This window comes from Schistocerca serialis, chromosome 5 (genome assembly GCF_023864345.2).
Source record: "Schistocerca serialis cubense isolate TAMUIC-IGC-003099 chromosome 5, iqSchSeri2.2, whole genome shotgun sequence".
Lineage (NCBI taxonomy): Eukaryota > Metazoa > Arthropoda > Insecta > Orthoptera > Acrididae > Schistocerca > Schistocerca serialis.
In genome coordinates this window covers 232,298,732-232,325,561 of record NC_064642.1, presented here as the reverse complement: position 1 = coordinate 232,325,561, position 26,830 = coordinate 232,298,732, and the positions used below count along the sequence as shown (strand labels likewise).

General features: G+C 38.3%; 1 protein-coding gene across 1 annotated transcript in view; it reads right to left on the bottom strand.

The window, feature by feature from the left end:
- Positions 1 to 4,203: 4,203 nt before the first annotated feature.
- The window catches only part of LOC126481229 (ATP-dependent DNA helicase DDX11), a 164,943-nt gene continuing 142,316 nt past the window's right edge, over positions 4,204 to 26,830 (bottom strand). Inside the window, exons 12-17 of the mRNA XM_050104842.1 lie at positions 24,037 to 24,247; positions 23,804 to 23,953; positions 23,601 to 23,721; positions 16,469 to 16,599; positions 15,346 to 15,564; positions 4,204 to 4,453 (exon numbers count right to left, since the gene is read on the bottom strand). Coding sequence (XP_049960799.1) covers positions 4,415 to 4,453; positions 15,346 to 15,564; positions 16,469 to 16,599; positions 23,601 to 23,721; positions 23,804 to 23,953; positions 24,037 to 24,247 — 871 coding nt within the window. The 3' untranslated portion in view covers positions 4,204 to 4,414. The remainder of the gene's footprint in view (positions 4,454 to 15,345; positions 15,565 to 16,468; positions 16,600 to 23,600; positions 23,722 to 23,803; positions 23,954 to 24,036; positions 24,248 to 26,830) is intronic.

Here is a 26,830-nt window from a genome sequence, read left to right as displayed (position 1 = left end):
TAAGAAGGTCACTTTGAGCTCACTAAATGGCACCACTGAGATGAGATGTGAATTTACTATTATTTTAAAATCTGTCATCTTCACTGACAAAACAACTGTAGCTAAAAAATGCGCTAAATTCTTCATTTAGAGTGACCATTTATGAGCAGCGGTGTGAAAAAATTTAAATTTCAGGTGAAGGTTCTCCTGTTTTTTCAGGTTATTGGCCTAACTCAACAACAGTGCCTCAAATAGCTTTGTTCAACTTTTGGTAATCAATCTCTTTCAGAAAAAGACTGTTTGTAATTGGTTTGCAGAATTTCGTCGTGGTCATGTTTTCGCCAGTGATTAATTTTGTGCCAGCTGCTGTGGCCAAGTGGTTCTAGGCACTTCAGTCCAGAACCGTGCTGCTGCTACGGTTCAAATCCTGCCTTGGGCATGGGTGTGTGTCATGTCCTTAGGTTAGTTAGGTTTAAGTAGTTCAGTCCAGGGGACTGATGACCTCAGATGTTAAGTCCCATATTGCTTAGAGCAATTTGAACCATTTTCTTGATTAATTTTGTGAAAATTAACCAGAACTGGTACTGTTCCAAAAACCACTGATATTGTACATAAAATGAATGAAGAGGAATCTATAGTTGACTTACCACGAAACAGAGGCATCCTTAGGCATAACTAAGTTCGATTGTGCATGCACATTAAACCATGAAAAAATACATTTATTTTTTTTCCCCTGATAGACTAAATCAAATATCAAAAACAGGATCATTTAAACTGATGGAAGGAAATGCTTACTAAATTCTAAGGAAATGTACAATCCATATACATCACCATAGCAGGAGATAAGACTTGCATTTATCTATAAAAGCCATAAACTAAGCAGCAATCAAATGTTCAACCTGAAGGTGACACAGGCCCATTGTTTGAGAATGCATGGAAACCAAAACAGTCTTAATGAACAAATTTGTTCATTAAGTTCAGTATTTGGTTTTGATCGCTGTGATCATCAGCAGACTGGTCTGTCTTTTTAAACTTAGTAAAAGAAGCAAATAAAATTTTTACCCGTGACTGGCACTGTCACAAAATATAAAAATATGATAGAACTGCGACTGACACTCATGGCCTGCGATATACAACTGCCATTACCACACTGTACTAACGGTGGCCTTATATCAAAGGTTATGAGAGTTCATCACAGTTTTATCAGCTTTTCATATTCTTTGACAATGCCAATGATGACTAAAATGTTATTGGCTTCTTTTATCAAGTTTAAAAAGATGGATCAGTCTGGCAATCATTGTAATGATCAAAACCCTTTACTGAACTGAATAAAGAAACTTACAATCGAATACTGTTTTTGTTTCCACGTATAATCAACAGTTTGTGAGTTCAAATGTGAAAAACCAACAAAAGTGGTTGGTTCACAAAACATTTCCCATAATATAATTGCTTGTTTTTTGGTTACACTGAAAATATCACAGCTGTTGTTTTAGAGAAATGAAGAATAGTTAATGCTGGATGGTTACAACAATTTCTTTGCTGCAAGTCATCAATAAAATCAGGAAAACAACTGAAAACCTTGCATCACTCTTCATCACGCCAATGCTTCATGACACACAACTCGCCAAACCATTGTTCATTTGATGGAGAACATAAAATTAGTGTCTCATTGCCCTTGTCACCTGATTTATCACATAGTGACTTCTTTTTGTTCCCTTATGTTGAATTAAAAGTGCTTGGACAGTGATTTTTGATCACCCAAGAAGCAGTTGAGCTTTCAAATACAATGTATTTGAAGTATCATAAAAGTGGAAAAAAGTTTACAGCATGGGTTCAAAACACATGCTAAATACAGGTACAATTTAAAGGCAAATATTTCAAGAAACAATAAAATGATTCATAAAAATATATTTTCCTTTTATAGCTTTCGTTAAAAAAATTACAGGTAGTCCTTGCATACACTAGCACCTCAGTCAGTGACAGTCGCAACCTTGTCAATATGCCAGGGATTTACTCATAAATCGAAAAATGTTTCACAAAACGATTTCTTAACAAATTCCCAGGTTGTCCCCCCCCCCTTCCCCCCCCCCCCTCCCCCTCCAGGAAGTCAGTTCTCACCAACAGTGTCCAATCATAGTAAACAAAACCATGTGCTTGTGAAGAGATGCAACTTGTTTTTAAATATTGGTCATGCCACACATCTGCTGCACATCAACAGGTAATCACACCCATGACCTAGAGAATGATGGGCATATTTTCACCAATGACCTGTGATATAGAACTGCCATTACCACACTGTGGCCTTAAATCAAAGTCCATGAGAGTTCATCACAATTTTATCATCTTTTCATATTCTTTGACAATACCCATGACGACTAAAATATTATTTGCTTCTTTTATCAGGTTTAAAAAGACAGATCAGTCTGATAATGATTGTAATGATCAAAACACTTTACTGAACTGCATAAAGAAACTTGGAATCCAATACTTTTATGGTTTCCACGTATGATCAACAGTGTGCGAGTTCAAAGGTGAACAGAAACCAACTACTGTGGAATGAGACAAATTGCAAATCAGCATCTATAAGCTCATGGCACAAAAGTGTGAAATCCTCCACTAATGGTTGGTTGGTTGGTTTTGGGGAAGGAGACCAGACAGCGTGGTCATCGGTCTCATCGGATTAGGGAAGGAAGTTGGCCGTGCCCTTTCATAGGAACCATCCCGGCATTTGCCTGGAGTGATTTAGGGAAATCACGGAAAACCTAAATCAGGATGGCCGGACGCGGGATTGAACCGTCGTCCTCCCGAATGCGAGTCCAGTGTCTTACCACTGCGCCACCTCACTCGGTCTCCACTAATGCAAATGATGTAGACCTTTGGCCACACTACTATGCCCCTTTTAGTTGTAACACATTCCACTGAAACTGGAATGATTCAGAATTTACACTTTGGTCTGTTCTGCAGACTTGTGCCTTCAAATGCATTTCAGTGGAACTGAAAGAGAAGACATCAGAGCACCTGCCACAGGACATGTAGCCAACATGACTTCAATCCGTATTAATCACAAATGATGATCTTTCCCGTAACACTGTGATGAGCACTGTTCTTCCTATTCAGTGCATTTTCTATGGAATAAAGTTATACTTTCAAACATTTTTCAGCTCCCATTTGGGGTCCGTGGATTCTGTGGCAGGCAACTGAGTGGGAGTCGGGCAATTAGTCTGCCGGGGCGTTCAAGAAAAGGGTACACTTGTACAGGAAACCACCTATAAGGCATGATGGCGTTTTTACTTATGTATGTGTGGCAACTAAGCCTGCATGTGTGTTGCACTTTTTGGTTTTAAATATAAAATCTCACTCCTGTGATTGTATAAAATAAAAGGCTTGTCTTGCATTTAAAAATCAGCAGACTGAGAGAGGAAAATAACTTCTATTGTGATGTTTCATGCAGCTGTGTACCCTAGCATCAACAATAATACTGAATATAGACTAGCTGCACAGCAAAGTGTTATCTATTTTTCACTGTAAATAATGTTTATTATTCCACTATTGGTCAGTTTCAAATATACAGCCATTATCAAATGGTAGGTGCAGAACACAGACCTTATTTACATACAGACAATTAAAATAATCACAAAAGAATGCAATACATCTGCTTATGCACAACTATTTGTCATGTATGTTTACAATTGCCTGTCATATCCTCATGGCCAAGTGAACTTTGATTTGTGCTCATAAATTTCCAGGAAGTTTTAAAAATTCACTGGAGTGGTACAACCATGGTCTGTTTTCATCTGAATGCATTTGTAATTAACATCTGACTTTCACAATTTCCACTTCATAATGACTAAATAGCCTGAAGTGGACAATAAAGGATTTCCCTATTGTAAGAGTTGAAACAATGTTGCATTTAGTTTCCTGTTTTGATTATTGCTCTGTTGTCATGCTCATGTCATTAAGAGAATAATAACATATTTCTTTATAACTTCGTTCCACCATCCTCCCACGACGGAACAAACTGTAATTTGACTAGAGAAGCAGTCAATACAGTACTTTGCAATTTACACTTAAGTGCCCAGCAAAGGGCTCAAAAGGGTACCATATGTTAAAAAGCTCTGGTGACTATTCATGTACAAAAAACACATTTATTTTTATTTTATTTTCATTTGTAAGTTGCAATATATTTATGAAAGAGAACACTTTTAAAGTTACAATATCTTTATGAAACAATACACAAGTTACAATATATCTATGAAACAGTACATATTCGGACAGTAACAGAAGAAGAACAAGGAAAGAAAATATATTTAATTAAGCCTCAAAAGAACTATATTTCAAAAGTAGATCACTTGAGATAACTCTACACCTAGTTTTCAGTCTTTTCTTTGAGTATTTTAATAAATAGGCTCTGCTTCTGACTATGGTGACACTACTGTTACAGTCTTTCAGCTTTTGCTGCTTGGGCCACGAAAAACTGTAAACATAAGAAACAGCAAATTAAAGTTTAAACATTGAACATCCTGAATGAAATTACATGAATCAGGCATCGAATATTATAATACTTTTATTGTAAGACTAAGTCATGGTCAGAACTGAAATATTATCTAAACAGTCAAAGGCACAAGAAACTTCAAATGTCATCTAGTTCTTTCATTATCAGCTTTCAGTCCTTATGTAATACACAGAGTTAAAAGAGTTGACCATGTCATGTGCTCCACATTTCTTCACCTCACTGTTAGTGGCCTGGTTGCACTGAGAGAAATTGTGTCTGAGGGAAAACTTAATAAATTAAATATTCTAAATTCCTAGGTGTTTATGAGGGCCAGTCAATAATTAAACAGATAAACATATATATTTGAAAGTAATGTGTAATGCAGGGAGCTGAACCTTCTGGAAGTGCTAGTTGATAACTTTGTAAAAAGTGTTAGTCGTTCGCTCAATTAACACAGGGTGTACATAAAGTCCGGGAACACTTTCAATTATTTATTGCACAAGAACCAAACATTGTACAGATATCCTACATATGTCATTTTGAAGAGAAACCCTAAAAGGTTCTGCGAACTGGGAGAGTTACCATTGGGTTTCCAGAAAAAAATCATCATCAAATTAACAAAGAAGGCATGAGTGACAAATACAAAAAATACACAATAACGGAGTGAGGTCTGGTGATCAGGGAGGCCATTTCAGGAAACAGCTGTCCCCTTCTGTAGCACACCCGATCCATCAATGCAGCAGCTCCGTGTTCAGGTACTCATGAACTTCATGATGAAAATGGGGTGGAGCCCCATCCTACTGAAAGATGAACGGAGAGTCCGATTGCATTTGAGGCATCAGCCATTGCTGCAACATGTCCAAGTAGGAATATCGGGATCGGTTGGTAGGACATGTTCTGAGGCATCAAGGGATCACCAATTTGGTACTGGAGGGCAGCGTGGAGGGTAAAAATCGTAAAGGGAGACCAAGAGATGAATACAATAAGCAGATTCAGAAGGATGTAGGCTGCAGTAGGTACTGGGAGATGAAGAAACTTGCACAGGATAGAGTAGCATGGAGAGCTGCATCAAACCAGTCTCAGGACTAAAGACCACAACAACAACACAATAACTAGTCTGACAAATCAGGCCTCCAAACTATTGACCACAACAATATGCAGAAGGACGGAAAGAAAAGTTAAAGCTGCAATAGATGGTAATGAGATTGGTTTCCACAGGTGAAAAGGTAGCAGAGAAGCAATCCTGGGATAGTGCTGGGTAATGGAAAATAGACTGAAGAATAATCAGCATATCTTCTTAGTATTTGTGGACCCATAGAAAGTTCATGGCAATGAAAATGGAATAAAATGTTCACAACCCTTAGAAAATTGGGGCTTAAGTACAGAGACTGATGTATAATTTACAACATCTACAAAAACCAAGAAGACCTAATAAAAGTGGAAGATCAAGAGAGAGAAGTTCATTTTAAGAAAAGTGTAAGACAGCTTATCACCATTGCTATTCACTTGTCTGTCAAAGAAGTAATGAAAGAAGAGAAAAAAATTTTTGTAAGCTGAATAAATGTTCAAGGGGGACATGTACTACTTCCAAGGTTTGTAGATAACATAACCCTTCTGGTCAAATGTACAGAACAATCAAAAAATTTCTTGAAAGAAGCGAACAATGTACTTAGAACATAATGTGTCTTAAGGATAAACAGAATAATACAAAGGTGATGAAGAGTGGCGGAAAGGAGAATGATGATTTACCTAACATCAGACTCGGTGGTCTTTTGAAGAAGTGAAAGAACTCTCCTATCTATAAAGTGAGATTACACAGGATGGTTGAAGCAATTAAAATACGATAAGTATGAGGTGAGCAAAATGAAACTGGCTCAAAAATTATTTGTAAGACTTTGGGGAGCAAAATAACTGATGATGGTCAAAGTAGAGAGGATATAAAATGTAGACTGGCAATGGCAAGGAAAGCGTTTCTCAAGAAGAGAAATTTGTTAACATCGAGTAGATTTAAGTGTCAGGAAGTCATTTCTGAAAGTATTTGTATGGAGTGTAGCCATGTATGGAAGGAAACATGGACGATAAATAGTTAAGACAAGAAGAGAATAGAAGCTTTCGAAATGTGGTGCTACAGAAGAATGCTGAAGATTAGATGGGTAGATCACACAACTAATGAGGAGGTATTGAATAGAATTGGAGAGAAGAGAAATCAGTGGCACAACTTGACTAGAAGAAGGGATCGGCTGGTAGGGCATATTCTGAGGCATCAAGGGATCACAAATTTAGCATTGGAGGGCAGTGTGGAGGGTAAAAATCGTAGAGGGAGACCAAGAGATGAATACACTAAACAGATTCAGAAGGATGTAGGTTGCAATAGGTACTGGGCGATGAAGAAGCTTTCACAGGATAGAGTAGCATGAAGAGCTGCATCAAACCAGTCTCTGGACTGAAGACCACAACAACAACAACACGTAAAGTTCCATAGGACCAAATTGAGGAGCAAATCTCCAAGGTCATGGAACTTGTCACTTCATGAAATTGCAACATAAAAGTAGTACAGATAAAAATAAAATGTTTATGAACCCAAAAAAAGTCAAGCCATAAGTTTAAGTAGATGCAATCAACAATATAACATAAAATAAGATAAATTTTTCAAGGAACTCCTAGACAGTATAGAAGGAGTGAACCATGAGGAAACTCTTCAGTTTCGATTTGAAAGCGCATGGATTACTGCTAAGATTTTTGAATTCAAGTGGTAGCTTATCGAAAATGGATGCAGCAGTATACTGCACACCTTTTTGCACAAGAGTTAAGGAAGTTGGATCCAAATGCAGGTTTGATTTCTGCCGAGTATTAACCGAGTGAAAGCTGCTTATTCTCGTGAATAAGCTAATATTCTTAACAATAAATGACAGTAAGGAATATATATATTTAGAGGCCAATGTCAAAATACCCAGACTCGTGAACAGGGGTCGACAAGAGGTTCGTGAACTTTCACCACTTATTGCCCGAACTGCCCGTTTCCGAGCCAAAAAATATCCTATGAGAATGGGCAGGGTTACACCAAAAAGTAATACCATACAACATAAGCGAATGAAAATAAGCAAAGTAGACTAATTGTCATGTTGAACAATCACTTACTTCAGATACCGTTCGAATACTAAAAATGGCAGCATTAAGTCTTTGAACAAGATCCTAAACGTGGGCTTCCTATGACAGTTTACTATCTATCTGAATATCTAGAAATTTGCACTTTTCAGTTTCACTAATCACACGCCCGTTCTGTGAAATTAAAATGTCGGGTTTTGTTGAGTTGTGTGTTAGAAACTGTACAAACTGAGTCTTATGGTGCTTTAGCATTAGTTTAATTTCTACAAGCCATGAACTTACGTCATGAACTGCACTGTTTGAAACCGATACAATGTTGCAGACAACATCCTTTACTACCAAGCTAGTGTCATCAACAAACAGAAATATTAGAGTTACCCGTAATACTAGAGGGCATGTTATTTACATAAATAAGGAACAGGAGTGGCCCAACACTGATCCCTGGGGCACCCCCCATTTGACCCCCCCCCCTTTTTGCTGTCTGGTGTTAAAGTAAGAGGTCAACCAATTGTGAGCTACTCCCCATATTCCATAATGGTCCAATTTCTGGAGCAATATTTCATGATCAACACAATCAAACGTCTTAGTTAAATCAAAAAATATGCCTAGCATTCAAAACCTTTGTTTAACCCATTCAATACCTCACAGAGAAAAGGGAATATAGCATTTTCAGTTGTTAAATAACTTATAAAGCCAAACTGTACATTTGATAGCAAATTATGTGATATAAAATGATCAATTATCCTTACATACACAGCCTTTTCAATAACTTTTGCAAACACTGATGGCATAGAAAAAGGTCTAAAAATGTTCACGTTATCCCTATCACCCTTTTTATAAAGTGGCTTTACTACTGAGTAATTTAATTGTTCAGGAAACTGACCATTCCTAAAGGAAAAATCACAAATATGGCAAAATACAAGGCTAACATGTGCAGCACAGTACTTTAATTTTCTGCTAGACACTCCATCATATCCACAAGAGTCTTTAGCCTTCACTGATTTAATTATTGACTCAATCTCATGCTTGTCAGTATCAGAGGAGTATTTCAGACATCGATCTCGGAAAGGCATTTGCCAAGAGAGTTATACGATTCCCTGTAGACACTAAATTTTTATTTAATTCACCAGAAATGCTCAGAAAAATAATTGTTAAATACTGTACACATATCTGACTTATCAGTAACAGAAATATTTTTACTGCAAACTGACTTTATATTGTCAACCTTGTGCTGCTGACCACACACTTCCTTCACATCTGAATATGGTTTTAATTGTATTCTGTGAAGCAGCTAATCTATTTGCATACCACATACTCTTTGCCTTCCTAATAATATTTTTAAGTACCTTACAATACAGTTTGTAATGGGCTACTGTAGTGTGATTGTAATGACTTCTAACATTTTGACATAATTCCCACTTTGTTCTACATGATATCCTAATCCCACTAGTCAGCCACCCAGGCTAACTTTTACTGCTAGTACCCCATTTAGAACATTCTAATGGAAAGTAACTCTCAAAGAGCATTAGAAGTGTGTTAGGGAAAGCATTATACTTGTCATCTATGTTAATAGCAATATAAACATCCTGCCACTCTTGTTCCTTGACAAGGTTTAAAAAACTCTCTATTGCCGTTGAATTAACTTTCCTACCTAAATTGTAATTATATGTGACATTTGTTTGAGTACAAAAGCCTTTTAGTGTTAAAATTGGTACATCATGGTCTGAAAGGCCATTCACACTTTTACTAACAGAATGCCCATCAAGTAATGAAGAATGAATAAAAATATTGTCTATGGCTGTGCTACTGTTCCCCTGCACCCTAGTTGGAGATCATATGAATTTAGGAGAGCTACTAACATCCTTTTTCTTGCACAATCGTATACAAAATTAATATTGAAGTCAACACATATAACTTATTTCTGGTACTTCCTATGAAGTGAATCAAGAACCCTCTCAAGCTTGAGCAGAAATGCTCTGAAGTCAGAGTTAGGGGACCTATAAACAACAAAAATTAAACATTTAGTTTCACTAAATTAAACTGCCCCTGCACAATATTCAAATATCTGTTCAGTGCAGTGTCGTGATACATCTATGGACTCAAATGGAATATTATTTTTTACGTATATGTACACTCCCCCACTCTACAAGGAACTCTTTGAAAAACAGCCTGCTAATCTGTATCCTGGTAAAGGAAGCCTCTGAATTGTCAAATTATTTAAGTGGTGCTCCAATAGACCAATAAATTCAGAGTCAAAATCTATAAGCAGTTCAGTTCACTAACTTTATCTCTAATACCTCTTATATTTTGATGAAATATGCTAATTCCTTCTCTGCTTGGAAACATGACATCCTCTGCAGGTGATTCCTTAGTTAGAGAGTTAAGCAGGTATACCAATCTAAAAAAGGTGCAGCTCTAACACCAACTACTACAGGAATTTTTCCCACAAACGATCCACCACCACCCACTACACTGTCACCTACAAGCTTTGCCTGCCTCCCCTTCCCATACCTATTGAGGTATCCGTAGTGAAACCCGATCTACTGACAGACTCAACTGGCACCACCACAATGTGGCCCATGCCCTCTGCCATCAGTGTCTTCTCCATCCCCATGTTAACATGCCTAACAGCTGCATTAAGATGAGGCCGATCAGGACACTGAAACAGTTGCACGAAATGCACACTACTGCATTGTTAATGAAAAAGAGAAATACCATCACAGAACATGCTGGAAATTGTGATTTCAATACACTATCAGTTGCTGCCTCATGTCACACATGCATATCTCGCACACACTCTGTGCAGAGTACTTCACTGTGTCATTACGTTTGAGTGAGTGAGAGAAGCAGATGTGCTTTGTGACCGGTTAAATGCAATAAGAAATAGTGCTCACAACAAAACAGTGTGTGTACATTGTCAAATGTTACGCAAGGCACAATTCATGGAAAACATGTGCGGAACTGACAGTGCAAGATATTAAAACTTGAACTGTTTTGGCAAAACCTCCAGTAAAGTCTACAATCCAAAACTTAGTGGCAAAGTGGCACAAAATGGGGTCTGTAGCGAATAAAAACATTAGCTATCCAAAAGGAGTTAGAATGTCAGAAAATGCTGCTTGAGTGAATAAAAGCTTGGAACAATCTGACAAAATTTGTGTGTCGAAACATTATGAGAGAGGACCTGCATCTGTATCTTTATAAATTCACTTGCGCGCAAGTTAGCGTCCAGATAAACTTTCACATGTTAAGTTCTGTCTGTGGTTCCTGACTTATGGATCCTCAGTTTCTTATTTCTTCAGATGAAGCCTGGTTCAGCCTGTAAGATATGTGAAGTCACAGAACGCGCACCATTATGCATCAGAAAATTCCCATCAGTATTTTGAAGAGCAATTGCACAAGCTCAAGATTGGTGTTTTGTGCACAACGTCTGCTGTCCACATTGTAACACAATTCTTTCACCAAACTGTTAATGCTAACTCTTAAGCCCATAAACTTTTCAATCCATATGAGGACCACTCACAAGTTGTTTTTCTTCCTATCTGCTGAAGTACTATAAAGATGAAACAATCAGAGTCATCTTTGGCAACAACTTTAATCACATGACTCACCTAGGCAATAGCTGTCAAACTGAAATCTCCTCTTATTACAATAGCATGATCAGGAAACTTACAAGCAATATTCTGCAAGTTTGCTCTGAAGTGCTCTGGTGCTGCAGCTTGTGACACTGGTGGGATATAAATCCATCTGGGCATCACATTTCAAATACATTGGATGCTTAACTTCACCCAAATTATTTTACATTTGGAATCCATAATCACCTCACTAGATATTATCGAATCCTCTGCAGCAATAAATATGCCGCATATCTTTGCTATACAATTGGAATTTAGATTTTGCTGCTTTTCTTTTCCAGTTTTGTCCAGCTTTCTTTTCCTGATAATATGAAGCTACTATTACCTTCAATAAGCAAGACTATTGTATTTACCCGATTACAAGAGATTTGTTTCTCCAGGTTCGTAATTTGAAAAATATGTGATCGTCTTATATTCACAAATTAAACTATTGCTGCTGAAGTCAACATTTTTAGAGTGTTTAATACATTAATATAGGGCCGATCTTACACTTACAAATGAAGCTTTGGCTACTGAGGTTTTGTGCAAATTTATTTTGAAGAATTCCAAACGGCAGAGCTTAAGAAACAATGTTTTTCTTCTGAATAGGCTCAAAATTTTCCAATACGCTGAAGCACTCAATACAGTATCAACCTTAATCGAACTATCACGTGAAATCTGATGCGCAGCCATAGTGCAGGGATACACGAGAAACTATGAACTAGCCATTATGACAACCTAATGCTCTGCTTAAAAAATTGACAGTTTTGTGAAACTCAGGAGGAAACAGCATTAATTCTGCCAACTTACAAACTTTTGTTGTATTTGATCAGGTTTGCAATAAAAGTTCTCATGCATGTATGGATACCATAAACATACATTTATGCTGGTCTTTAAGTAAAGGTAACCTCCAAAGGCAAAAATCTTGTTCTTCAAGAACCATTACTTGATTGTGAACCCAAGTCAATATTTTATTGTAATGAGAAACTCTAATGATTGACCAGGTGGGTTGCAAATGAGAAATTCTGTCATTGTTCACTTATTAGAATACCAGGGGAAAACATCACCAGCTTTTAATCAGAACAAGATGATGACATTCAGATCAAACAAAAAAGAAAATTAATCCAGAACTGAATGTCTAACAAACAAAATAAATCACATTAAACTGACTGCAATTGTTATCGCAAGAACAATTTACAGCAGAAAGACAGATTGTGGAGGTAGTACCAACAGCAATGTTGTCGACTAGCTCTCAGAATAAGTGAAAGTTCAAGAACTGGACTGAATTGTGATTGCAATCTTTTATTTATGTACTAGTTGCAATGGCTGCGTGTGACCTGTACCCTAGAAAATATTGTCAACCGTGTTTCCCTATTGCACAAGCACAGAACTACAGAAGGGTTGGAGTGGCAACAGTGACATCAGCTTGGCTGAGAAATACGAGTGGGGGGAGAGGAGTGGTGAGCAGGCAGCAAATTTCGTCATGCTGCCAATCCTGGGAAATTATACTGAGTACTGTGTATACTGCATACTCTACCTTTTTATGAGCATGTACTGTGTTTAAACTTCAGTTTGCCTGTATCCATTTGTACTCTAAATCGAACTAACTTTAAAATTCAACAGATAGCCAACAACAGCATACATTTCTGAGGAGATGCTAAAAGTCTAGATTGCTTGCAGTGTCACACTTATGTATTTCATGCAGCAATGTTGTCGATGCTCATCGTGAGGTATGACAGGAACTATAGGGGATGTGTTAGCTGCTGGTTCTACACAGCCAACGAGATAATGGCAGGCAAATGATATGCTAGGAAGCAAGGGACACTGCAACATTCTCACATCCGTATAGAAGCAAAATCTGCTGTGTGTTCAGAAAACAAGCAGCTCTCTTTTCAAGTCACACTGTAATCATAACCTCAGAAATAGCAACATATTCAGAAGAAATAGCCAAATATTTGTAACGAAGACATAAGTTCCACAACTGTCCTGTTAGGATGATGTCGATTATTATTATTATTATTATTATTATTATTATTATTATTATTATTAAAAATAGTTATGCCACAGATGCCAGTAGAAAGAAAAAGGCAGTGAAGATAATGTAAATCATTTCTTTTTGTTTATTGTATTTCACCTCGTATTATCAAAATGCGGACGATGAATAAATGGCGTAAGTTTAAAATAGACGCAGTGTTAACTTTTTAGGCAGATACGTTACAACAATAAAAATATTTTAATGTTGACTAGTCAGAACATCTTAAAAAATAAATTTTTCTCAAGGAGCCTCTAAAAAAGGGGGGTTTTCTTATATCCAGAGTCGTCTTACGCTCAGGTAAATATGGTAATTTTGGAACCTTAGCACAGATACTCCTGCAGTTTACTAATACTACATTACTATTTTAATGTACAGAAAGTTCTGGTTGAGAATAAAGGAGACGACACTCTGAAAGGCAGAAGCACTGCGTCGTTAACAGGTACACATACAAAAGGTACAGAGCTTCGCTTTGCTAGCTTTCAGAATGAAATTCTTTTCTCAAGCATAACATGGCTGCTTTCACAGGTGGCCAGGCCTTTGACACGGTAGGATCAGCCTGTGACAGGACTGGAGTAGGAGGTGCTGGGTGGATGGATAGGGCAGGTCTTGCATTTGGGTCTTCCACAAGGGTATGATCGTTGTGGCAGGGGACTGGAGGTGGGAGAGGCATGGGGATGGACTAGGATGTTGTGGATGTTGAGTGGTCGTGGAACACCACTTTGGGAGGGGATGGATGTATCTTGGGTAGGATGTCCCTCATTTCAGGGCATGATAATAGATAATCAAAGCCCTGACGAAGGACATGGTTCAGTCATTCCTGTCCCAGGTGGTATTGGGCTACAAGGGGGTACTTCTTTGTGGTTAGTTCTTGGGATGGATGTGAGGATCAGGTGTGTGGGGATATGGCCCAGGAGATCTGTTTGTGTATTAGGTCTGAGGGGTACTGCCGCCTGCGGAGGTTTTGTGAGGCCTTCAGCATAGTGGGCGAGGGAGTTCTCATCACTGAAGATGCATCTACCAAAGGTGGACAGACTGTATGGTAGGGATTTTTTTGTGTGGAAGGAGTGGCAGCTGTAAAAGTGCACATAATGTTGGTGATTGGTGGGTTCGATATGAACTGAGGTGTGGATGGAGCAATCAGAGGAGATCAACATCTAGGAAACTGGCACGACGGGTGGAGGAGGACCAGGTGAAGTGGATGGGAGAGAATTTTGGGATTGTGGAGGAATGAGGATAAGGTATTCTGGTCTTGGGTCCAGATTATAAAGATGTCATCAATAAACCTGAACCAGACGAGGGGTTTAGGGTTTTGGGAAGATAGGAATGTTTCCTCTAGGTGGCCCATGGCTGTGCTATGAATTTGCCTGTGTACCTTCCCTCTGAAGGTGAAGCAGTTATAGGTTAGGATGTAGTTGGGCAGGTGTACAAGGAATGAAGTGGTGGGTTTGGAATCTGCAGGGCATCAGAAGACATTAGTATTTTGTTCTTTCTGGTCATTCAAAGACATAAGGTCTCCTCCAAGAGCGAAGTGCATATTTTTCTCTGATTACTGCAGGTAATTAAACACTGAGGGGTAAAAAGAAAGTTCTTGTGGACGTCGCTTGCTCTCTGCTACCCATGTAGCGAGTAGCTGCTGCTTTTGTGCAGTGCACACCTCACCTATTGATGGGGCATCCTACAATTCTCCACGCAAGACCAAAGGTAAAGAAATATGCACATGGGATTGTAGCAGTATCACCTCTCAGCTCCAAACCAGAGGACTTCAGTTGATTCTGGGTACAACACAGCAAACAGAAGAAGTGCTTCCACCTCGTATGTGTGGTTAGCTATCTTCAACGATCGATCTATCTCTCTAAAGGAACTGAGGATGTGCTAGAAACCAGGCGGCAGGCATCATTCGTGTGACACAAGCTACAAATTACAGCTGGTTTCACCCAGTATATTCACTAGTGGCAGCAGTGCCTCTTCCACATTTCAAATAAGACATCTCAGCATGAATAACAAGTGCACAGTGGTCCACTTTCACACCTCCCTACTACTTGTAAACCACAAGCTTTTTGTCTCACTTCAACTATTTAGGCCTCAGAAATAAGGCTCTTCTTGAAGGATCCACTACAACTCACCTTACATAGCTGTGAGAGCACATGGCCAAATCGGTCACTAGTCTGCAGCACCACCTTCACCCAGGCCGGCAGCCCACCCTGCACATGGCCACTGCCATAGCGTCGGTCCAGCAATAGCACAGCTGCATAGTCACCACGGTGCCGTACTGACCGCCCCACACTCTGGTTGACAGCCTTCATGCACAGGCTCTCATAGTACTCCCGACCAGCACCCTTGCCCTGATTCGGAAGGAGTTCAGTGTGTTAGTGGCAATCACAATTTGCAACAAATATTTTCTGAAATAAAAGATTCTCCCTTTAAGTTCTTACAAACATTGGCACTATTGAGATGTGATATTACTATTATTTTAAAACTTGTTAATTACTGTTGTTAAATCAGTTGTGGAAACTGATCGAGTAGATTGTTTACAGTGAGTGTACACTGGAGTGTCATTCACAGTCATGGCCACAACCATTCCAATTGTGCGGGAAATGAAATTCCCCTGTACTACATTTAATCTCTCTCTACAATGCCCTTTCTTCCAGGAGTGTTAATCCCACAAAATATGCAGGAGAACTTCTCTGAAGTTTGCACAGTAGAAAAGAAGTATTACTGAAGTGAAGCTGGGAGTGCAGGTCATAACGCAGACTGGAATAGGTCAATGGTAAGAGGACTATACAGGAAAAATAAAATTCCAGTCATCTAGCATTCTGTTTTAGTGTGTGAAGAAGTTTCATGATGCCTGTTTATTCCAGTAGTGAAATATTTTATAAGAATCATTGTAAAAATGATGACCTTCTAAATTGTACCATAGATTGTAGAGGCGTTCTATATTTTTGTGTCAGATATTTAAAAAATCTGCAACAACTATTCATAAATTTCATCTTCATTTTCATTTTTTTTCCCCGTGCTTTTGGCAAGATTAATCAAAAGCTAAGTAAATAGCAATGTATGTCAATGTATCAATTACCCAAGCTATTTTTTCCTTTCTTTATACATAAAAATAACAGTAGTTTCTACACTTACAGGCAACATAGTGAGACGATACAGCTCTACATACAAATTAAAATTTTTATTGTGATGTAAAACAACAGTATTAAATGAAATATTGTAAATAATCTGTAGAAAAAAATAAAGGCATACCTCATTAGTGTCAAGGTAAATCATTTTCTCTTGCATTTCAGGCGATTTGATGTTTGGGTAGGGCAGACCAACAACAATGACGCAGCGTCCCAAATCATCATTAAAATTCAGCCCTTCACTCAATTTTCCACCTGAAAGAGATCAACTATCATAAATAATGTATGTGAGACATCCTTTGAATCTTTCTAGATTTATCATCTGAAGAAACAAAGAGGCTTTAATCCCTGTTGGACAAGAAGCATATATGATATATAATGATCAGTATGTTCAGAATCACAGTGATTCGCAAATGATCTCGATTACCTTGAGTTTCACATCTAATTTGTGTTTAGGCTATATCAATACACTGTACTGATATACATTTATTATGCCACAATCAGTTTCATTCCAAAGATCATCATCAGGTTACACTGCCAGCAGTCTTCATTAGAAATCTCCATAGAGGTGTACCCATACCACGACTTAGGTGTCTAGTTATCTTACGCAAAGTTAAAAGCAGATTCTCAAAAATTATAATCATACAAACAGTTCATTGCTGATCGTACACTTATGCCAGGCGGTTGACATAGGGCTTCTATGACTGTCAGCGTCCAGAATTTGCCTTTAATTTTACGTAAGGAACCAGTTCTTAAGCTGTGACACGGGCACACCTCTGGGGGGATTTCTTATGAATGTTGTTGGCATTGTATCCTGACATTTCCTTTTCAAACAAAACTGATAGACACATCACAGACATGTATAAATACAGTTGAGGTGGTTTCTTACTCAATTTACAGTGGCTTGCACATCAGCCACGAGAAAAATACTCATTACCCATTATACAGGTAATTGCATGAAATAAGGTGATAAGTCTTTGAAACATCATTCCACAGTATTTGGGCAGGTACCTCTGATACGTTTATATTTTTCAGAGAGGTACAATGAGATATTTGTATTTCAGTTTGAATTCAAGTTAAACACAGTTTATGCAAATGAAGCGAGGAAGTTCCAGTTATTGATCAAATAAATAAAACCACAAAATTCTCTCTCTCTCTCTCTCTCTGTCTGTCTGTCTGTCTGTCTGTCTGTCTGTGTGTGTGTGTGTGTGTGTGTGTGTGTGTGTGTGTGTGTGTGTGTGTGTGTGTGTGTGCGCGCGCGTGCGCGCTGCGCGCGTGCCACTGGGGAGGGGGGTGTCACACTTCAGTTACCTCTAAATAACATCATAGTTCAAAAGCTCAACAAAATTTTCAATCTTGTTTATGTGCCTGTCAACCACCCAGCAGCTCAACTATGTGGTGAGTGGTTACTTTAACTCCTTCCATTATTTGATGACAATAGTATGAGGATTTTACTTAGCATCTTACTATTACATCCTGAAATCATATTTGGTTTTTACTCTGCACAGTCCTTTAGACTAAAACACTGCCAAATAACTTAAAAGAACTGTAATCAAAATGCCCTACATTATGCCATTATATGAAGAAACTCATTCTTTTTCTGTAACTTATGTAGGCAAGCCTTGATAGCAGACATCATTGTATGCCTGAGATAAGGCTTATGTGACCATGCATCAAGCACTGTACTCTTGCACTCTTGACAACAACAGTTTTGACCATGAGTACAGCCATCTTGATAATTGCACATACAGTCAGTCCATGTTTATGAAACAAACAGAATCTTCCCTATTACCACTCAAAAATCTAAAATTCTTTTATATGTGAAATATATGAAGATTTATCTATGAGTAACAGGAGAAGTAAAAGGGGGTGGATCAAAATATGAAAACACCGCAAGGAATGCAAGCATGCTACACCAGTCTGCAGGTTGGGTTGTTGTATTTGACCACAAATGGCACCTGTGCAATGTCCTTATTACTTTTTTTTTTGGGTGGGGGAGTGCAGAACAGTGTTCTGTGTTGTGAGTGCATTATGAGTGAATTTGAATGTCAGCAAATTACTGCTGCTCGTATGGTGGGTGCTTCCATAACCATGGGAGTCAAAGTGTTCGGTGTTCCAAGATGCACTGTATCACATACTAACATCGACATATTTTGTAATGAACTGTATTTAGTTGGAGAAAGCACGCCAACTGGTATATGTGTTTCAGTAAGACCACTGTTGTTCTTTTATTTCAATAAAACAAAACACATTTGGTGACAAAAATATGCATTTCCTTGGAGTCACAAGACAGATTTAAAATACCTTCACTGATTGCAGAAATAACCTCAGAGAAAAGTAGGTCTCTTGAAAGAACTGTATAAGGTGGGGAAGAGTTTGTATAAATCAACATTACAGGTGACTGCCAATAAAATGTTGGTTCTACTATGTTTGTTATTGATAGTTATTACACACTGTGTTATGTCTATTATTTTAGTGATATTGTATGTCTGCCTGCATAGCTCAGCGGTAATATGTTTGCCTACCATGCAGTGGGTCCGGGTTTGATTCCCGGCCTGGTTGGAGGTTTTCTCTGCTTGTGGACTGGGTGTTTTGTTGCCAGAATGTACTAGAATAAATAAACTGTCTATAAAACGCTACATTGTATAATGTAATTGCAGTGAGACAGTCGCAATTCCTGAAATCTATTGCCCGTGGCCTCTGGCCTGCCACGAAGCACTGCAATCCTGTGCCCAGGATGAAAATCTGCCGCATTACATCACACACAAACAGGCCCAGCCTACAGCCAGACTGGTGAGACTAAATACAATGGGCAGCATCTACACACTGGTGGGAAATGGTGGGCTTCAGATCAGCGGCCTGATCCATTAGAGAAATGATCTGCGGTTTTGGCCTGTTGTGGAAGTCCACTCATGTGACCAGCTAATCGCGAGTCACAGACAGTATGTTGATGAAATGAGACTGCAGTGATCAAGCCATGCAACAGATAACTTGTGAGAATCCTCTGAGAATCAATATTAATGAGGGCAGGTAGCGACTCACCATGAGAATGATCTTTCAGCCACAGACAGGCATGTAGAAAAGACAATCACACTCTCACAACTAAATTTTCAATACTCTCACAACTAAATTTTCAGTCGCAGCCTTTATCAGAAAATGAGAGAACACACACTTTCACATAATCACTCAGACACAACTCATGCACACACGCTCGCCATCTCCGGCCATTGCGTCTACAGTCCTTGAGAATCAGATCCAAACATACCACTCCTCACGCCTCACTGCCTCTCGTCGGCAGCTGCTAGGCAAGAGGCAATAAGTGGTGGCAGCACCGACTGCAAGTTGAGGGGAATGGTAGGAAGTGGAGAAGCAGTAGGAATGAGGGATTAGGGAAGCAGTGTACATACTCAACTGCATCCAGCCAGCGACAACATATGACATCTCAGTAAGCAAACCATTTCATCTACTGAGACAAAAATGAGATTTTCCTATGTTTTTTTCCAATTTTCCTGATATTTTCCTGCTTTCCCTGACATGTTTAAAATTCCCTGATATTCCCCGATTTCCAGAATTTGTGGCACCTCTGATATCTCTATTATTCTCATAATGCAACTGATCATTGAAAACTAATTTCATTAGTGAATAAAGGTACTGTGAAGCTGTGGTTAGTATTCCCAATAAACAGATGTCTACAACGTGTTAAGGGTAAAAACTGTATATACAATTCTACAAGCTTTCTTTTGTACAGTCAGCACTTTTTGGTTAAGTGAGGAGTTACCCATGGTGTTATCCCATAGGAAATCTGTGATTAAAATTGTGTTACCTTATTGATGTCTACAACCCCACAGTTTGCAATTACTCTCATGGCAAAAAAAACAAAGGCGGGGTAATAAATACACCTTTTTCAGTTTAACTTTTCATCAACATCCAAACCCAAGAACAACAATATTTTTGCTGTATACAAATAATGCAATGAGTTAAGGTAACTCTGTACCATATAGTAGCATCATTGAGATGTCAACAGTCACTTTAACTAGACTGAAAATGCTACTGAGCTTTGGACAATGACTAACAAAGCTAACTAATACAACACAAACATATGCCTGGCTACAATGGTCCAGCATTTCAGGCTGTCTGAGGTGTGGATTGCGTCAAGTGGAGTGGCTGAGAGGAGCAAGAAATTAATAGGAAGAGGAGGAAGGGGTAAGAGAATGGGGAGCTGACAGCCAGAAGGTAATGAGACAGAAATATGGCACCGCCAAGCCTCCAACGGTGCATGCAGTGGAAACTGAGTGTAGCACACAAAGTTTAGGATTCATTATAAGGGGCACAGAAGGACATGTTTTAAGGAAGAATTCTATCTATTGAATTCAGAGAAGCTGCTGTTGGGTTGAAGGATCCAAATGGCACAGGTTGTGAAGCAGACACTGAAAACGAGCATTTTGTGCTTGGCAGGCCACCTGTGAAAACAGCCAAGTTGTTTACAAACAGAGCTCAATCTTTTGCATGGCCTATAACATTGCCAAGACGAACAACCAATGGCTGCTTCACAACCCGTGCTCTTTGGATCTGCCAACCCCTCTTTAAAAATAAATAAAAAAAAAAAACAGCTAGCCTTTCTTAATTACATTTATGCGAACTGTCCCTTCGATAACACAACTCTCCAGGCCTCAGTCACCAAAAGTTCTTCTCCAACAACCACCCCCAGTCCTGTCCTCTTGCTATCCACTGCTCTACATTAATCTACAGTCACAATTTTCCTCTCCAACTAAGTAACGTGCAGTTACTTTCACTCCTTGAATTTTCAAGTTGAAAGATTGCACATTTGTATAATTAAATAATTTAAGACATTCACTACTTCCCTTGTTGATGCTTCTTCGGTTGCCTTCACATTAATGCTTGCGTCATCTGCAAAACTGACTAATTCTAGCTACAAATTCAAATAAAATGCTAGGTTATTATGCCTTTCACAATTTGAAGAAGATTCAAATATGTCATACCTTATATTACTGCACCAGTTCATTTTTTGCCCTTAAGCAAGCAGTTTTTGGCTTGGCATTGATCAATAGAGATGCTGCATGTCCTCCTCAGGGATATCATCCAAATTCTATGCAAGCTGGTTGGAGAGTCCTGCCCACAATGCCTTAATGCCCCAAATTTTCTCAACTTGGGGGAGGGAGGGGGGGGAGGGGGGGGGAATCTGGTGCTCTTGCTGGCCAAGGTAGGGTTTGTAATGCACAAAGACAAGCAGTAGAAACTCTTGCCCTGTGCAAGTGGGCATTATCTTGCTGAAATGATGTAAGCTCAGCATAGCTTGCCATGAAGGGTAATAAAACACAGTGTAGAATATCAACATACTGCTGTGCTGTAAGGGTGTTGTGGATGACAAGAAAAGGGGTCCTCCTATGAAAACAAATGGCACCCCAGACAATCACTACCGGTTGTCAGCCATATGGCAAGCGACAGTCAGGTTGGTATGCCACCACTGCCCGGGGTGTCTCCAGACACATCCTCAGCCTGGAATCTCATTGACTGGAGTAGAATTGTGTTGACTGATGAGTCCTGCTTCATATTGAACCCTGATGACCTCAAAAACTCAATCCCACAGAAAAACAGGCAGAAACTTGGAATAAATTAATAAAATGTTAGCTGCAAAGCCTGTTTTTTTTTCATTTATTTTAGCTCCACTTCTTTAATTTCTCTACCTATTTTCGATGTTACCGTTCTTATTTCATGTTTCCCAAGCAAGACTGAACTTTTATTTAATGTTCGAGTGTGAGTCATTGTAATCTTCTTCTGTAAAATTGGAATTCCAATGAAGATTTTATTTTTATTTTTTATTGAGACAAAGTTCTGATACTACAGTTCTATAACAGAACCCTATTTTGCATGTGGCGCATCTTCCTGTAATTAGAGGTTATTTTTAGCTCAAAATACGCAATGTGCTGCGGCCACTTAACTTACACAAACATTCTTACCAGACAACATAAACATCTTCTCTTTTGTCTTCATTTTCATTGTTATCAACAAAGAGAACAATATTTTTATTTGAAGTTATAACTGTAAATTCGTTTATTGATGTTGTGAATGAAATGCAATCTTCAATGTTATTTAAATCTGTATTATTTTATTTTACTTTTATTTTACACGTCTAGTTTCGTAGGACCAAATTGAAGAGCAAATCTCAGGAAATTACAACATAAACATAACAACAGATAAAATAAAACGTTTATGAACCCAAACAATAAGTTTATGTAAATGCAATCAACAATATAACACAGGAATCAGCTTAACTTTTCAAGGGACTCCTCAACAGAATAGGAGTTACCTGGAAGAAGTATTGAAATAGAACGTAACAAATAATATTATAAACTACCCATTGCACAGCAAATTTATGCCAATAAATTTATCAGAGTGTATTAAAATGTATACACAATGCATATAACTTAAGAGATGAAAATCTGCATTGTTATTGTATGGGTTGGAAACAAGAATATATTGTGGCAGACAAAATTACATATTCCAGTTTTATGTATTTCAACATTAAAAAGTTTTGACACTGTTTTGCTCCAGTCTACACAGCACATGTAATTGCAGAGAGATTAAATGTAATAATTGTAAAGTGCATCTTAAAATTATACCCTGTTATGAATGAATGCTTTCTTGTCCCTTTTCATAACAGTCTTACATTTTCAAATATTTCCATTCTATTTGTCCGGTGAATTAAAGTCAACAGCAACTTCTTTCTGTGCTTTCCTTTCCTTTACCTGCGGTCGAAGTGTGATAATCAAGTTGACAGCTGATTTTAGTGGAGTTACCATGCATGTGTCGTGCTAATTTAGATCAACAGTGAACGTCCTTTGGGGGATCAAGATTTGTGTTGTACAATACAGTGGAGTCCTTAATAGAGTTCAGTTCCTGAACTATGGTCAAAATTGACCTCTCAGTCAGTAATCTTTATACAATCAGCTTTTAATGTCATAGTGGCAAGTTGGTTATTCAAAGGGCAGATTTTAAAAATTGTCCACAATCACCACAGAGCAAGGCCGCAGTTGCCAACTACACAACTATTTTCCAATAAACATTCAGAAAATAAGCACACCACAAATTGCACATATACAGATAATTTGCTTGTTCAATAAATTTATAGTAGGCAAAGACCAACCAATTTAAGCTACAAAAGACATAGAATTCCAGCAGTCATTGCCACGCGGTCAAAAAAACATTTAAAGCACTGCTCTGCGTTAAGAACTTACCAACAACACTTAACATCAGTGCTCCTCCCCTGCCACCACCTGTGGAAGCTTTTTTTATGCAGAGTGCGTAGTCATCTAGAACTTTATCTATAGCACCAGAAGTCTTGGGCTCACGAAACACCTAAGTCAGGACATAATTCTTTACAATTTTTCATTCAGCTAATAACAATATTCATAGTAAACAAACTATATGCAGCACATACCTGTTTCCGCTGCTGTATTTTTTCAATAAATCCATTTTCTTTCAGAAATGCATATATTTTGCTTTCATAATCGTAAGAGGGAAAAAAGCAGACAACACCTGCTGGAACTATATTGCAAACATTCACAAGGATACGGCCTAGATCCTGCATCTGATGGAAAAAAGAGGAGTAAGGTTAAGTGTAGAGAAAGTTACACCACTTACAAAAGCAACTGAAACACTCAAATTACTGACCAGATCATGCTTTTCACGATGCTGATAGGAAAAGTCCAGCTCAGCACCGGATGGTCCACAAGTCACAGCTATAGGCAAAATAGATTCTTGTGGGATTATGTGACCACAAGAAAACTGCATCACTCGTTCTGGAGAACCACCTGCTGCCAGAAATAGGCGGTTCCTGAATTCAGAAATAGGCTGCATTGTGCCCCCTGCGACTATTACACACCTGGAATTAACAACAATGGGTGTGTGTTTTTATAAATTCATTCATTCTTTGTGTTTACGCTTCCCATATTATATTCAAAGAAAATTCAAACTTTTCAAAATGTTGCATAAAATATCCAGGACAAATGAGTAAAATTCAGGATTTTCACATACAGAGATACACTGTGTCAAACTAGAGTGTAAACTTGAACTTTTCATGATGAACAATGGTGGTGGTGGTGGTGGTGGTGGTGACAGGTTATTGCTGAAAGCTTAAGGTTTCATTCTAATTTGGTGCAGCAAAAAGATCAAGAAACCTTCATACCAGGATCTCACCTTGAGAAACTTCATTCCCATGGTACAAATATATTACAAATTCATTTCAGCAAAATAGGATACTAATAAGTTTACTCGGCATTCGATTAGGATATCAACAAAAATATTTCAAGTTTTGAAGATGGAGAAAACAAAGAAAATTAAGTTTTAATACCCCACTGGCAACAAAGCCATTAGACACAGAGCACATGCTCGGATTGGAGAAGGAGCTGGTGACACGGTTTTGAAGAGAACTAAGCCGCAGTGTGGAATTTAAGAAAACAATAGAAAAAATGAATGTGGTTATTTGGACAGCGATTTGGACTTCAGTCCTCCTGAATCCACGGAATAAATATGAGCTTCTGAGCAAATTTCAGAGATATGAAGAAACTGACCGACATGTCAAAGAAAAACGTAAAGATGTTGAAGTAATTAAGGTTACAGTAAGTTAACCCTCCCATTACCAAGCTTTTTCACACCTCTATTTTACCAAGCGGGGTATTTGGACTACCCCAAAAGAGTTTTGTGTTTTATTGTAATATTTGTTCTCAGATTTCGTTATTTCCACCGAATGGGTTTATTTAGTATTGAAAAACAGCTTTTCAGGTTATTAGAAGTATTTAATCAGATCACAGATACAAAGTACAAAACATTTTTTATATCTTTCACTAAATTCAGTACTCAACAAACAGAAAATTAATAATCTATGTACCTCAACAGACACTGCAGTAAAATAACACAAGATTTTTTAAAACTTTTCAGTCAAGTACGTTTTTGCACTGCATGCACTTCACAGTAACAGTTTCTTCTCTGTGTATATTACAAACAGGTTTCTTGCACGTTACACAACAGAATCTTGTCTTCCGATCTTCATTTCTCTTGCAATCTTGACATCGTTGTGGCGTTGGTAACTTGGAACACTGGGTCTGGATCACTGCTGTAGGAATTGCAATACCACAATCTTTCAGTGCATCTTGTACATCTTTATGAAGACCGCTGATATTTTTGGCTCTTTCTTCCATATTGCCATTGCCGAGTCCAAATGCCAGATCAGTCGTGAAGAGTTTGCGCCGTTATTGGAACGCAAGGTACCAACCAACATCGTGTTTCGTTTTCGTAGTTCAGCAGCCAATGGAAAACTGGTAAAAAAATTATCAGTTGTTACACCCTGACCATTATTCAGAAATGGTTCCATCAGATCCAAAACAACTCTCTGTCCTTGATTCACTTCCCGAGTATTGTCCACCATTCTTGTGTAAATTTGGATCTGTAATAAGTAAGATGTCTTCACATCAGCACAAACCTAAATTTTAATGCCATACTTGCCAGGCTTGCTCTTCATATAAAACCTAAAAGGGCATTTTCCTCGGTACGTTGCTAATCGTTCATCAATGGTCACGTATTCATAAGGATAGAAGTTCTTGCACTAGTTAGATTGAAATTTGTCAAACACTACTCTGATGGCTTGTAGCTTGTCCTTGGTTTCTTCAATTCTCTGTGCTCTTATGTCTCTATTGTCAAATCGCAAGAATTTCAGTATAGACAAAAATCGGTTTCTTGACATGGCAGCAGAAAAGAATGATTGCCAAAAGGCAACATTACCTTCCCACAGATCGGAAGCACTTGTGTAATGTCCATAAGTTCGACCAGCTCCTATTAGAATTGCTAATACAGCATACACTTCAGTTGCATTTATATCTCTCCATGTCGTTTTGTTCGAAGAATGAGCTGCATTCCACAAAGAAATTACTCGTTTGGCTTCCATGTTCGTTTCTTCTACAATGATGCTCATGATTTCCGATGAGGTAAATAATAAGAATGACTCTGTTATTGTTTTGTTTGTTTTTCCATCATTCACTGGGCCAGGTGTTAAGTTCAAAATGTTGCGACGTTGACGCCGCCCACCTTTTGGTGGTCCACTAGAAAATTGTAGTCCACTTCTAGAAACAAACAAATCTCCAGTGTCTTCTTCTTCTTCTTCTTCTTCTTCTTCTTCTTCTACTTGTTCATGTGAATGTGTAGTGTCTTCTGATATTTCATCATCAGCTTCATCTGATGCTAATGATATGGTCTTTGTCCAGAGGTTACATATATTCATTCAGTTCATTATCAATGTCCCATTCATTTTCATCGTCACTGACATCAGAATTGTATAGCATTTCCATGATCTTTTTGCTAGAAAGTCCTTTGGACATCCTTACTTGCAGATGACATACTGACTCGTGTAATGTCAGCTCAATAGTGAACGTCAAATTCAACTCAACAATAGTAACCAGAAACAATACCAAAT